This window comes from Dipodomys spectabilis, unplaced genomic scaffold, assembly GCF_019054845.1.
Source record: "Dipodomys spectabilis isolate Male_0828 unplaced genomic scaffold, ASM1905484v1 ptg000089l, whole genome shotgun sequence".
Lineage (NCBI taxonomy): Eukaryota > Metazoa > Chordata > Mammalia > Rodentia > Heteromyidae > Dipodomys > Dipodomys spectabilis.
In genome coordinates, this window is record NW_024870766.1 from 18,637,517 (window position 1) to 18,653,428 (window position 15,912).

At 37.8% G+C, this 15,912-nt stretch overlaps 1 protein-coding gene across 1 annotated transcript in view; it reads right to left on the reverse strand.

The window, feature by feature from the left end:
* Cog5 (component of oligomeric golgi complex 5) overlaps positions 1 to 15,874 on the reverse strand; it is a 215,595-nt gene extending 199,721 nt beyond the window's left edge. The window contains exons 1-5 of the mRNA XM_042684597.1: positions 15,752 to 15,874; positions 7,458 to 7,597; positions 4,337 to 4,394; positions 618 to 672; positions 456 to 525 (exon numbers count right to left, since the gene is read on the reverse strand). Of these exons, the coding sequence (XP_042540531.1) occupies positions 456 to 525; positions 618 to 672; positions 4,337 to 4,394; positions 7,458 to 7,597; positions 15,752 to 15,845 (417 nt within the window). The 5' untranslated portion in view covers positions 15,846 to 15,874. The remainder of the gene's footprint in view (positions 1 to 455; positions 526 to 617; positions 673 to 4,336; positions 4,395 to 7,457; positions 7,598 to 15,751) is intronic.
* Between the last annotated feature and the right edge of the window lie 38 nt (positions 15,875 to 15,912).

The following is a 15,912-nucleotide window of genomic DNA, read 5'->3' on the forward strand; positions in this document are numbered from 1 at the left end:
GCTCTGTGGCTCAAATGGTAGAGCAATAGCCTTTAGCCAAAGAAGCTCAGAGACAACGACCTAGGCCCTAAGTTCAAGCCTCAAGACTAGCACAAAAATAAATAAATAAACAAACAAGGCAAAAAAGGGCTGGAGGAGTAAGAGATGGCTCAAGTGGTATTTATTATGCCTGTCTAGGAAGCTCAAGGTCCTGAGCTCAAAACCCAATAGTGTCAAAGAAAGAGAAAAAATTATTTGATTTAAAGGCTGAAATAAGACTCCATCACAAAAGCAAAAGCAAAATAATAGTATGTTTTTAATACTTTGAATTTATACTTTGTGAAATGGTATCTTGAAACTTTTCTTTTTTCTCTAGCTTTCTGTACCCATTCTCAATTTCTTCTGTATTTAACCTCTTGAAATTTGTTGACTTATGAAAACAACGTAAGTACAAAGAAGTAAAAGTGAGAACCTACCTGAAGTCTTGCTAGTTGTGCAGTACGGGCTACTATTTTATTGTATGGCTCAACAATTTTTACTTTCATCCTAAGAGGAAACAGAGATTAATGAAAATAAAATAATTTTCAAAATATTGAAAGACAGAAATATTTTCATTCTTATAAAATTAACAACAGTACCTATCAACAGCTCCCTGTAAAGCCCCAATTCTTGTCTGCATCATCTGAAGAACACCTAGGAAAACAAATCAGCTTACATTAACTTGATAAATTTACAAGGACTCATGCTGGGTAAAGAAAGCAAATTAAAAGAAAACATACACGTTTAATTTAATTTTTTTCTGCTGCCATCTTAATCTAAGCAACCAACTGCATTTTTATATAAGCCTGTAACTGGATTTCCTCCAATCCATAAAATCAGATGTGACCAGTTAATGGATAAAGGCTTCTGATTTAGGATAGTGAAGAAGTCTTGAAACTAGACAATGGTAGTAAGTATATAACATTGCAAATACACAATGATATTGAATTATGCACCTTAAAATAGTTAAAATGGTAATATTTAGGTGAGTCTTACTAAAATTACACAACAAAAATCTTGACACATTTTTTAAAGTTCAAATTATAAAACTGTATCGTACTAATCTTCTGCTGAAAATATTTTCATGGTCGCTAATTCATTCCAATATAAAAACTATTCTCCATCTATATACCATCATCTATCCAATTTTTCAGATTAAAATCCTAGAAATCACTGATTTATGACTCTATTCTCTTTGTCCTTTCAGCTTCATCAATAAACCTTATCAGCTCTGCTTCCATTTCTCTCTTTGTATATAACTACTACATTCTAAGGCATCATTCTCTAGAACCATCGGTGTAAATTTATTAATCTCATTAAATTATTAACCTCTTATTTACACTCTTATTTACACTCTAATGGTCTGCCCAGGAATTTAGAATTAAATAAAAATTCCTTTCTAAGACCTCTGTGATTCTCTTCCTTCAAAATTCTTTCTACACCTCAGACATGTCACGTTAATTCTTTCTTTCCCAAAGCTTACAACACTTTTTTCCCCCTGATCTTCACATGATAGCTCATTTTCATCATTCAAATCTCAGTTCAAAAGTCAACTTCTCAAAAAGGCCTTTCTGAACACTATAGCCAGTGGAAGACTTTTCTTCCTCAACATCATCACCTGTCTAGTTTTCTTTGTAGGACTTAAAAGCATCTGAAGTTACTCTTTGTACTTTTTTTTTATAAGTCTACCTCTTATATGAAAAATAAGCTCCTAAGAACAAAGACTACCACTGTTCACATATGCCAGCTACCTACCAATCTCTCAATTATAATTTTATTGACTGAGTGAACAAATGAATGAATGGGATCTCACTTATTAAATTAATAAATGAAATCAAGCTACTTACATGGCAAAATTTTTCTATGTGCAAATAAAGTAGAAGTTGCAAAGAAGATTTAAATTTTCTAAGTATACCCAGAAGTATTGCAATAAGTACTTAGAAATATACTACATTAGGCTGGAACAAGACTAAAGTTGGTGGAGTGCCTACCTGACAAGCACAAGGCCCCAAGGTTAAACCCCACTACTGCTAAAAGAAATAAACGCTAAAATGAATACTAATAAATTTATATTTAGGCTTTTGATAAACAAATAATCTGGAAAATACGATTAGATAACCTAGCAGTTCAAAAAAGCAAACCTTTGGTATTTTGTACATTCATCCAATGTTTAGCTCAAACAACACATAGACATACATAGTATAGGTATTTACTATGCAAAATTTAATACATATGAGATTTTTATACCTATATACACACATGCATATGTGTATATGTTTTTGTATTCATATATGTGTGTATGTATATATATGTTCGCCAGTGCTGGGACTCAAACCCAGGACATCACACATAATATGCAGATGCTCTACCAGTGAGCTACACTCAGTCCTTAGTGTATATTAAATGTTGTAATTCCTAAAAGGTATTATGAAAAAAATCAGGCTCTGATAACACACACACACATTTAATCCTAACTACTTAGAAAGAAGACAGTGCAACATGGAGGTCCCAGGCCAGCCCAGGTGAAAATTTCCCCAGATCTCATCTCAACAGTTAAGCTGGGCATGGTGATGCACACATCCCAGCTAGGGTGGGAAGAATAAATAGAAAGATTGCAGTACAAGTGGTCCCAGGCAAAAACTAAGTCTGTCTCAAAAATAACCAAGGAAAAAGGGTTGGAGACATGGCTCAAGTGCCTATCCAGCAACTACAAAGCCCTAAGTTCAAATCCTAGCACTGTCAAAAAGGAAAAAAAATATGGGAAAAAAGGACAGATTATATGACTAAAAGACATATAGGGGGCGGGGGGAGAATGGGAAGGGATGGGAAAGGGAAACAAAGGAGGAGGCTACAATGCTTGATAAGAAATATACTCATTATCTTGCCCATGTAATTGTAACCCCTCTGTACAGTATTTTCACAATAAAAAAAGGACATATAAAAAAACATAAGGAAAATACTTCTATAATAATGGTTCATCTACATATATAAAACTCAGAACTAAAGTATTACCATATTTCAATAAATTTTCAGAAATGGAAAATTCATTTTCTTGAAAAACTACTAAAATATTATTTATCAGAAACTCATGAAAAGTACATGCAAGATAATTTCTAATACTAGATCAATCAGTACTGAGAGCCTTTTAGTTTCCCCAAGAACATAGTCATATACTTATCCCAGATATTCAAATGAGAATCAAGCTTCATACCCAAAATACTAAGTTATTCAGCAGGATGTCTTAGAAACAGTGTATTTTAAGATGTTAGTACCTTTGAGTACATGAGAAATCGCAGGAGAACACTAAAGAATATTACCAACACAAAAAACAATACCCTCCCTTAAGAATCTGAACAAAGGGCTGGGAAGGTGGCTCAGTGGTAGAGCGCTTTCCTTGCATGCATGAGGCCCTGGGTTCGATTCCCCAGCACCACATAAGCAAAAAGAAAAAAAGCCGGAAGTGGTGCTGTAGCTCAAGTGGTAGAGCGCTAGCCTTGAGCTGAAGAGCTGAGGGACAGCACCCAGGCCCAGAGTTCAGGCCCCACGACCGGACCCCAAAAAAAAAAAAAAAAAAAGAATCTGAACAAAATAGGGCAATATCATTTAGCCTTCTCTTAATGTATAATTATTTTATATGATTTAATAATAGCAATTATAGTATGAGTAATAATGTAAAACATAATCGTAACATTTCATATTTGTGAGGTGTACTTTAATCAAGAGAGAATGAAAAATTCATAAAAAATATGGTCAAACAAAAGGAAAGGATTCATACAAATAAAAATCCAATATTTTATTATTAACTATACTTTTATGGATAACAGCTTTAAAGAAAGAAAGAAAAAATCACTACAACCACCTATTCTGGTGATGTTGGTATTTTTTGTTTTAAATGACTTATACTTATTGGACTACTCTGTGTGGGCTTTGTTGTACATATTTTGCTAACTAATTTAAATCTTCAGACTAATATAGTTTGGGTACATATTAATACTCCTGTTTTATAGATAGAAAAACTAAACAGAATGAATAACTAGTTTTCCCAAAGTCACATGGTTATCTGGTAACCAGTTTTCTGGTAATGAAGCAAGGATAATTAGTTCAAATAATTTAAGTTATTTATGGTAGAACATGGTCACCATATTCATTTATACATTGTCTTGTTGGCTGTTTTCAAACCACTATGTTAGCACTTAGTAGCTGCATCACAAACTTATGGCCCCAAAATCTAAAAGTGTTTACTATCTAACTTTCAAAAGAAAGTTTGCAAATCCCTGGTCTAGTGCCATTTAATATGTGATAGTCCACAGAAATATACCTTCCAAAGACTCAATCCCAGTTGCTTGTGCCAGTAAATCTTCATGTCTTGCAACAACCTAAAAAAATCAAGAATGAAACATCAGTATTTTCTCTATTAGGCATTTTTCTGTGTGACCACAAGAAGAAATAAAGATCTCAGTATATAAAGGGGATAAATACAAAAACAAAGGTTATAAATGTATGCTTATTAGCGAGAACACACACATTTACAGTCCAATGTAGCAAGAGCAGATTGCTAACTTTTCACTAGCCCTGTCCATAGGCTGAACTACAAACACAAAATATCACATATTTTACAGTAGGTAGTTTCTAAAGAATAAAAGATTCATTATCCACAGCTCAAGATACTGCGAAGTCCAAGATAAAGGTGTCAGCAAATTTAAGAGTCGGGTAAATAGATATTCCTCATAAATAGTGCATTCTATAATTCCATGGAAAGGCAGTCTCATTTAGGCCTCTCAGAAAGGCACTAATCACTTCTCAGAAGTCCCACATCTTAATACTAACACAATGAGGATATACTTCCATAACATGTGAAGTTTGGGCAAGCCCAATAGCTTGCCCTTTGTTTTCCTCAATTTAAACAGAGTTGTGTAAAAAATGAAAAAACTAGCTAATTCTTCACCTGCTATTATTGTGCTATCCCTTAAAAAAAAAAAAAAAAAGTATGTCCAAACATCAGGCTCTCTTGGTTCTTGAACATAATTTCAGCATCAAGATTACACTGTAATTTGGAAAGATAAAGCACTGTGTTCCTCTATCCCTATTCCTTGAGTAAGTCCTCTCCCCTACAAATGGTTGAAAATTATGAAACTTAAGGTAATGAAAATTACCTTAATGCAAATTAAGGTAATGTGAAGACAAAGGCTCAAGTGGAAGAGTACATGCATGAACCACTGAGTTCGAACTCCTGTACCACCACAAGAAGAAAAAAAAGAAGGGAAAAGGAAAGGAAAAGACAAGTGGAACAATGTGGATGGTCATAACTAAAGCAAAGATTAAAACAGGCTAAAAAGTAAAAGAGTACTTACAAAAGAATCCTAGGAACATGAAGAAATCACACAAATCTTTATAAAGTACTACAGAAATCATTATCACTGTGCCCTCTTTATTTCAGTGAGTAAAAAGTTGTTGCATGTCTAGTTGGTAAATTGAAGTTTACTGAAAGCATCAAAGATTCATTCACCACCTTCTTTTTTCTGTTCTGGATACCACTGTTGTCAAGTCTTTTCCTATCATATTCATCTTACAAGAGTTAACTTCAGTGTTAAGTCTTCTGTATTTTTATTTCAAAGATGGAGAAAAGATCAAATTTTCCATCTTTTGATGTGGTCATTAATGTACTTTGGGAAGGTTGAAAAGCATAAAATTACACTTTCACAGACTCCCTTGAAGCCAACTAGATGAATTTCTAAAAGATGTAGAAAACAGAAGACAGATGAAAGCTATTTCCCTGTTTCTGTTTCAGCAAGTAAGCAAGGTGCTATGACCTGAGAACTTAAGACAGTTGAGAGAGCCACATCGTTCATTCTAGTGTTAGTCACCAGCTATATAGAAAGAGAATTTTAGCAGTGACATAAGAAGAAAGCTTCCAGGCCTCTATATTGCATTGATGGTACTTCCCTCAACTCAGTCCACTGGATGTTCACCCAATAATTTCAAAAAAACAAAAACAAAAACCAGTTCCATGTTAAATAGCTTCCTAGATCAGAAGTCGTGGCTCAAAACTGTAATCAGAGGATTTGGTTCAGCTTATCAAGACTATCTCAGTCGATAAGCTCATCCTAGTAGCGTGAACTGTCATCCCAACTCTGCAGGAAGCATAATAGGAAGATCATAGTCTAGTCATGGGGCCAGCCCCAACAAGATTCTACCTGAAAAAAAGCAAGAAAGGTTGGGAAAGTGGCTGAAGTGGTAGCAAGTACAATACAACCCAAAATAAAAATAAATTTTAGGGGCTGGGAAGGTGGCTCAGTGGTAGAGTGCTTGCCTTGCATGCCTGAGGCCCTGGGTTCGATTCCTCAGCACCACATAAGCAAAAAGAAAAAAGCCGGAAGTGGTGCTGTAGCTCAAGTAGTAGAGCGCTAGCCTTGAGCTGAAGAGCTGAGGGACAGCGCCCAGGCCCAGAGTTCAGGCCCCAGGACCGGACCAAAAAAATAAATAAAAAAAGCCTTCCTAACTTTCTGCTTTAAGTACTAAAGAGTGGACTTTATTGCTTGGGCTGGCTTCAAACCATGATCTTCAGATCTCAGCCTTCTGAGTAGCTAGGATTACATGTGTGAACCACCAGTGCCGAGCTAAGTTGTTCTTGTTATTGATAAAGAAAATAAATCACAATTAAGCAGGTATGTCTCATGATATACCAGATCTATTTACCAAGTTTCCTGGTAAATAACTATTCACATATTTGTTCATTCATCTATACATTTATTAGGCAACTACAAAGACAAAAGTCATAAACAAGGAAATATAAAGCTACTCTATAAAAATTATAGAATTGTAGAAGAGTAAGCAACCTTTAAGACTAGCTAATGCAATCATCTTTTCTTGGTCATTTCAATTTAGTTCATTGATTCCCCATATTAAATTAGAAAAAAAGATCAGACATTAGACAATATGAAGGTCAGTTAACAAGTAGCTGAGATTGGGACCTATCTACTAATTGCCTACACTGTGCTCTACATACCACAACATCTACCCCACACAGCATTCAGCAACTTTGTATAATTCAGGAAATGTTACACCTTGTTATTACAGGGGTAAACGGCCAATGTAATATCCTAATCTTTCTTATCCATATTGTGCAACTTCCAAATCTCATTTTCTACTACTTTTACTAAAGATATCCTATTTGTTGCTGACTACATTCACCACACATCTGTTTAGGTGGTAAACAAAAAGAACAAATGAAAGTTTCTGGAAAGGTAGGTATATTTGTTTCCAACTAACAAAAAGAAGTTTATAGGAATTTTATAAAAAAATAACTTGAAAAATAAGTTATACTGTTAAGTTATGTATTTATTCATGTAGATAGGCATTTAGATAATAATGAGATTTAAAAAATGCTAAATTATCACTTTACAATGAATAATCTGAATGATCCAGAAGACTTACGTTACCTGTAAGTGTAGTTCTTTATCCAACTGACTGATTCCTTGGGCAAGTTTTGCTAGCTGCTCAGCAATTACAGCTTGATGAATAGACTGGGAAGTATAAGCCTTTACATCAAAGTCTTCATTTAAAAAGTCACTGTAACACTCTAGAAAAAAAAAAGAAAAAGAAAATAGTTACTTACCCTATATTAAACCACAGTTACAAAACAACAGAATGATTACAGTCAAAATTAGCATATTTTGACATCTTACACATTACAAGTATTGTAAGCTTCCTATTGTAAGGTCCATTCCTGGATGGCTAGCAGACTCCACCCTCTTCGCAGCGAAGTCTCCACCCAGTGCCTGCATTACCTAGGCAACTGGGACACCTGGAAGAGGTCATATCTGCATCTGCTGAGGTCACATCTGAATTTGATGTGGCCACACCTTTCTCCGCCCATACCCTACATAAGGCTTAGCCCAGGCCCAGGCCTTCTCTCTGTTCTTTTCTAGCTCTTTCTCAGCTCTTTCCTTCTCTTCTCTTTCCCAGCTCCCTTCTCTTTTCTAGCTCTCTCTGCTCTTTTCTAGCTCTTTCTCAGCTCTTTCCTTCTCTTCTCTTTCCCAGTTCTCTTCTCTTTCCTAGCTTGCTCTTTCCCACCTCTTTCCCAGATGCTCTCTTTTCTAGCTCTTTTCTCTCTTTTCTAGCTCTTTTCTCTCTCTTTCCCAGCTCTCTCTCTTTCCCAGCTCTTTCTCTTTCCCAGATCTCCCAGCTCTCTTCCCCAGGCCTTTCCCCACCGCGTGGAGGACCAAGATGGCCTGGTGCCAGCTAGAACGATGAATAAACCTACTCCTTACCTGAATACCACGTGAGTGGTGCTGTTCTTACTCAGCTACCTCTTTTTAAAAACCTAACATAAATGGTGCCGTGACTGGGATAAAGGGCTTAAAGTCAGGATAGCTGGGATTCCTCTCTGGTTTTTTTTCCTCTTTTTTCTTTTTTTGTTTGTTTTTCCCTTTTTGCTCGGAGGAATACCCACAGTTCTGACGGCCTTTTGCGAACCCATCTGTCTGCTGCGGCTGCCATTCATGTCCAACCTTCCCTATCTCTCCCTTTCTCTTTTCTACATTTTGGCTTGTGCCCTGAAGAGTGAGACACAGGCTGGGTCCCGGGGACCCCCCTCTAGGTTCCCTCTCAAAGGCTAGCCAATGTAGGCTTGATCTATTTGTTCAGGGTTTCTTTGCATTTTTTTCAGAAATTCGCCATCTTGAGTTCGCCATCTTGGCCACATGGTGGGTTAAGGGTTTGGCCCCATCTGGCCCTTAACCTTCTTCTAAGCTTACAACTCCATCCATCTATTCTAAGGTGCCTTGCTAACAAGTTGTTCTTTTCACAAGCCCTGGTAACTGAGGCCCAACCATCTGTGCTTTGTTAGCAAAGATGTCTAAACACTGATATCAAAATTTTAGGTTTTGAGTTTTGCCTTTTTTGTTTTGTGTTGTGTAGTCTACTGACTACATGGTTCTAAAATACTGGGCATATCTGTGCTAAAATTCTCATCACATCTAATGAGTTTTATCATTTCAGAATATTTGTTGGCAATTCTTGATAAGGAGCAGGTAAGCTCTACTTATTCTATTTGATCTCCTTGTTGCTTTAATTGGAAATAATAAAGGGTTTTTATGGCAAAGATTTCAGTTCAAAGCCAACCCGGGCTGAAAAATCCCTAAGACTCCATCTCCCAGCTAACCTGCAAAGAGCCAGGCTGGAAGCATGGCTCAAAACTCTTATCTCTAACCAGCCAAACTCTGCAAGTGTTACTATAACTCAAAGTGGTTCAGTGTTAGCCTTGAGCAGAAGTGCTCAGGGACAGTGCCCAGGCCTTGAGTTCAAACCTTGAATACCAACTGGGACAAGCCATCCCAGCAACGAGCACCTAGACTCAGCCAGTCTTGGGAACAAGGGACCATGGAGAGGAGCAAGAGGAGATGATGTCACATCAGCTACTTTGTGCCTGCCCTTTCAAAATTAACCAGAGCCGGGAGATCAGCAGAAGTAAGAAGCCTGCCCATCCAATGTCTATACCTGTTTACCTATTAACTGAACAGGAATTTATATTCTTGCCTTTGTCACCTGACTTCTCTATCTAGTCGCCAGATGTCAGAGGTAGCTAGGGACATTTCTACCAACATTTTCAGCCCCAAGTCCTTCCTCTTGCCATTTATTTGCTCTCTAGTATTTTTTTTTCCAGCCCCTCAATGCTCATGAGACTTCTCCAGACTTCATCTAAGGACTCACGCCACCAAGGGACAGCTGTTGCTCACTGCCTTCTCTGGGAGGGGACCAAATTCCAGCCTTTTACCCCTATTCTGGATGCCCTTTGTCAGCAGGAAGTAGCCAGAGAGAATCCACCATGATTATTAAAAGGCTGGAATGTAAGGTCCACTCCTAGATGGCTAGCAGACTCCACCCTCTTTGCAGCGAAGTCTCCACCCAGTGCCTGCATTACCTAGGCAACTGGGACACCTGGAAGAGGTCATATCTGCATCTGCTGAGGTCACATCTGAATTTGATGTGGCCACACCTTTCTCCGCCCATACCCTACATAAGGCTTAGCCCAGGCCCAGGCGTTCTCTCTCTGTTCTTTTCTAGCTCTTTCTCAGCTCTTTCCTTCTCTTCTCTTTCCCAGTTCTCTTCTCTTTCCTAGCTTGCTCTTTCCTACCTCTTTCCCAGATGCTCTCTTTTCTCTCTCTTTCCCAGCTCTCTCTCTTTCCCAGCTCTTTCTCTTTCCCAGATCTCCCAGCACTCTTCCCCAGGCCTTTCCCCACCGCGTGGAGGACCAAGATGGCCTGGTGCCAGCCGGAACGATGAATAAACCTACTCCTTACCTGAATACCACGTGCATGGTGCTGTTCTTACTTGGCTACCTCTTTTTAAAAACCTAACACCTATAATGATGATGGAGAATAGGAGCAGGCATAAATGAAAGAAAAGTAGTAATATTCCTAAGAGCCAGATACTGATCTAAGTACTATATACATACAGACTCATTCAATCCTCACATTATCCTGTTGGAACTATTATTTTCCTCATTACACAGATGAGGAACAGGCACAGAACTTGTCCAATGTCACTGGGGTTTCAAGTAGGAAGATCTGTTGCTGACTCCAGTCTATAAGTGTTTTATAGTAAAAATCAAAACAAAGGAAAACATTGGGTGAAGAGTAAAAGACAACCACTAATCATACCTTTTATTCCAAGAAAATGAGGTCATTACCAGGGAGAATACAAGAGGAAATTACCTATTTGTAATATTTATTGGGGATCCAAGGGAAGATTGAAGCTTAGTGACATCATCCATTACCCAGCAATTCTCCTCACTAACAGAACTTACTGAGCAACTATTCTTACATCAATCTTGCCATACAATTACTAAAGAAGTAGTCCTAGGGAGGCTGGGAAGGGATGTGAAGGGTAAACAAAGGAGGAGGCTGCAATGCTTGGTAAGAAATGTACACATTATCCTGCCCATGTAACTGTAACTCCTCTGTACAGTATGTTCACAAATAAAATTAAATTAAATTAAAAAAAAAAAAAAAAAGAAGTAGTCCTAATAGTAGACCTGATTCCATCAGTATTCCACAAGCTCACAATCATCAGCAGGCACAACTCTTCAGACAATGTCACCGGACTGCAGGAACTCCAAATGTTAAAGGAAGAGACTGGGGCAACACAAACTTCTAGCACAGGAGAGATCTGGTCTAGCAAGGCTGGGCCAAGATAGAAACTGAGAAAGCAACACTAACTACATGACATAAAACACACAGGAGACAAAGTGCAGTCTTGAGGACCAGCAAAATGTTGCTATCAGTCACCATTTCATATAGGAAATCTTGTTGTGAGGCTGTAAGTTGCATGACCATAAAGAATGCCAGCCTATCCAGAAGAGAGCACAGCAATTATGACCCCAGAACTGAAGGGCCCCCATAGCGAACAAGAGTTGGAGGGAGCTGGGAGTTGTGGCATGCCACACATTAAATAATGAGTGGCTGGGGACTGTGTGGTTGAAAGCCTCAACTATACTCAGAACACTAAGTCTACCTTCCTATTCTAGGGAGCCAGTTGAGGTCTCAGAGCAGCCAGCATTCCCCTGAGCTGACTCTAACCCAGTGTCCCCTGGCAGGAATAACTCCTTTAGACCATTAAAAAAGACAAAAGAAAAGTACATCCGAGAGCAAACAGAAATGCTAAGTTTTTTTCTTTTTCCCTCTTCTTTGGCTCTTCGTCTTTTTTAGTTTTTTGTGAATATTTTTACTTTTGGCTCAGACCAAAAGTAAGACCCTATCTCAAAATAAGTCAGAATAGGAGCACTAGTAGCATCATTCAAACCATAGTAAATTAGTCCAACCCTGAAATCAATATGGACTTGATTCCAAAAACTAAAAATAGACATACTACATGACTCTACCATACCACTCTTTGGCAAATAAATAAATGAGTGTAAAACAACATATGAGAGAGGCACCTGCAGGCATGTTTAATGAAACACTACTAACAATAACCAAGCTTTGGAAGTAGCCTAGGTGGGCAACAACTGATAAATAGATAACAGAAATGTAGTACATATACACAATTGAGCATTATTCAATCTTAAAAAGAACAAAATCATGTCATGTGTGAGAAAATGGACAGCACTATAGACCATCATACTGCCAAGCTCAAAAGGCCAAAAGACATGGAATTTTTCTAATACATGGAATCTAGTCCTAAAATGAGTATAATGGTAATAATGACAGAGAGGGTAAAAAAGAAAAGGAAGATTCTAAGTAGGATCAAAGCATGTTGCACACACACACACACACACACACACACACACACACACACACACACACACACACACACACACACACACACACACACACACACACACACACACACACACACACACACACACACACACCCTAGCTCCATTCAAGGTTTAAAGCCAAGGAAGAGCACTGTCAGCTTTTCATTTGAGAACAGTAATTTTGGCAGTAGTGTGCAAGATTACTAAAAACCAGTTCATCGCATAAAGCTGCTCTGAAGGTGGCTCCAGTTGCTTTTTGCAACTCTACATTTTCAAAATACTGTGAGCCAGGTGTCATCTTATGTAGGCATCTTAAAATCAACCACAGTGAATATTTACACCAGGGAAGCAGGAACATACTAGAAAATTATAACTTTTTCTTTTTTTTTTTTCCAGAAAGCAGCTTTACCATTAGACCATGGAGTATAGTCAGTAAAGAACAGGACCATATTAACTACCCACTAAATAAGACAGTGTCACAAAAAAAATATCAAGGACATGACAAATTTGGCAAATATTCAGACAGGATATTGTGAAGGAATTAGAGAAAAGCTGAAAAATAGATGATGAGGTAGCCCAAATCAAGGGTGACTTCCAAGTTTTACAAGTAATTGATACAGGGTATTCAGTTTTGCACTAACCATAAAAACAAATCCCTGCCTCAAAGGACTTCATAATTTAAACAAGGAACAATCACATATTTAACAAATTCCCTATAAGTAATAACAAGATATTAAAAGAGAAAAAAGACTAAAGGCATGAACATTTTACTTCATGTTTTCATATGTAGAAGTTTCAATATTCACATGTAAATTGTCATATGTTGAACTAGTACTGGTTGTTGACATGATAGAAATTACAGCAGACAGTTTAAAATAGTTGTATAATTCAGAAGAGAGGTAATGATCCTTTGAAACTACCAATAAAAAAATATTAGAAAACTTGGGAAGAAATTTTAGAATGCACACAGGCACACAGAGAAAAGAAAAAAGAAAAGAAAAACAAGGAAATGAGAAAGAAGGGAAATGAGTTAGAAATAAGGTTTAGAATCCCAAAAAACACCAAAAATTGAGGAGTGAATAAAGGAAATAAATTAAGCAACCAAAATGTCAGAGGGGAAAAATGGGGAGCAACACTGGTCAGCAGCAATCCCGAAGACCTAAAATGAGGCACAATGAAGGCTGAACATCAGTTTCTGAGGCAAGGCATTCCCAAAATAAGTTAGATAATGCTTTTCTTTTATGATTTTCTTATTCCCATAGGAGGCACATCGGAAACATCTTCAACGTTTTCAAAGTATGCATCTACCCACCAATCCTATACTATCAATCTATTCTGTCACTATCAAATCCCTGAAATGATGAATCATGGCTACTGATGGAAATACTTAATACCTAATCCCTGGGATACGTTACAATGGTAGTCAAGGACCTCTGAATTAACCAGCGATAAATACATACAGACAACCAGAAAAGATCACCTGGAGAATAAAGGTGATATAAATATAAAATCCATACACCATGAGGGAAGTATTTCAAGAAAAAAGGCATGCTCCTTACAAGTTCAAATGAGGACCAAAAGTGTCCCTTTATTTTCCCGGAAATCATTTGAAACATTTGCAAAATAATTTGAATGGTACAAAATATGAGTGATTGGGTCCCTAAGAAGACAGGGAGAAAATCTAGAGCTCCACAGGAGGAACTGTACTTGGGAAGAGGAAGAAAGTGTTTCAAATACAGGGTATTTGACCTAAAGGGGGTTGGGGGAGAAAGAATGATTTAGGTTCAGGTCAAATGTGAAGGTTTGATGGCAAAAACAGGAGGAAGTTCACATCTAAGGTAGTCTATTTTATAATGAAGTTGAGTCAGTTTTTTAACTTAAACAGAGACTTGAAGAAAGAAGATATAAATACTACTGTGAAAAACTGCAAAGAGAATTAAACAGGAAAATATAGAAGACATGTTTAATGATTATTTACTCTCTCAAAACAGGAAAAACACCTGGAATACAGCTCACTGAAACACATAAACATTTGCAATTTGTTGCTCCTTCTACTTGTTCACCTGGGTGAAGTTCTAGTTATACTTCAAAACTAACTTCATCTAGTAAGGCTTTCCTGGCACTCCTTAACCAATTCCTAACCACTAGTTTTCATCCTATTTTCATGCTCTTCTTTGTACATACAAACTGAGTAACTACTCCTACAACACTATCAAATCTAACTTAACAGCTTAACAAAATAATTTCCCATACTCATAGTGAGCTATTTGAAAACTTCAGAGTTTAAAACTTGGTTAAACTGAATTTCAATTACGATACAAAAATGTCTTCAACAAAGGCTCTAACCTAAAGGATCTAACACAGTCTAGTTCAGAAAACAACATGTTTTGACCAAAGCCTATAAGTTACCCCAAAAAGTCTATTACAGCACTTGTAAAATATTTAATAGTCAGAGAAAACACTAATTTAGAACTTAATTTCAATCATTCACAAGTCACTTTGGTCTACATATGTGCATTTGCTTCTTACAAGGATGTTCAATCTTATAAGCATTCTGAACCTGCTATGTGCAAGATACTGCTAAGAATGCTGTGAAAACTAAAAAGGGGGGGGGGAGGTTACAATAAAGTGGAGCAAGGAAAGAAAGTATACAAATGATTTCAATACAAAGTAGAATGAGATGTCCATTAGGGAAAAAAAATTAGAACAAGTGAGAAGGGCCTCATGTTTACCCTTTGAACCATGAACTTTATTCTGAAAGTAAATTAACAGGATTGATATAATTGTACTTTTCAAGCATACTATATCTAACTTATTTGGGACAATTTCTCTCCCAAACTACTACTAGTAAATCTGATTCCTATATTCACAAAAAAAAAAAAAAAAGGTTATTTCCAACTTGAATGAAAACTCTCAACACTTTCAAGTGTAACTGTGGATAACTACTTCTATATACATATATCTATACATATGTGTGTATATATATGTATATATACACATACACACACACACACACACACAAAGACATACAAGCCTACAAGGGGCACCTATAACCCAATAATTTAACGGAAGTGTTTCCCACCGTAATTTAACGATCTTCTCTTTTATTAAGCGTCTACTGGCTATGTGTGATTCGAACTCTTCAACCTTTAACTCAACGACTGTGGCAGAGAGAGGGTGGTGACTGCCAAGGCTGGAGCCCTGGATGGCGGGTTCTAGAGCTTCAGAGACACGGGAGGACCTAGCTGAAACTGGAGGCACCAGAAAACCAAGTGTCCCCAAGGCTCAGGAAGGGAAGTGGGGGGCAGGTCACAACCAGGCAGCACCCGGACGCCAGGGGGCCGGGCAGAGGGGAGTGGTCACGTTGAGACCGGAAAACTTTCCGTCCAGCACAGGTTGAGGAAGCCGCCTGGGCTCAGGCACGAATCGCAGCAGCCCGTCACCTCACCACCTGTACGGACGCCGATTCCTTACCGTCCTGCAGAAGCTCCCTCACTGTCGCTGCAGCTGCTCCACAAGCCTGAGCCCCAAGGCCAGCCACAGCGACGCCGCAGTCACTCCCTTCCATATTGGCAGGGGCCGGGTTGATGGCGTCACGAGCCCGTCCCGCCTGAGGGTGATGACGCAAAATCTAG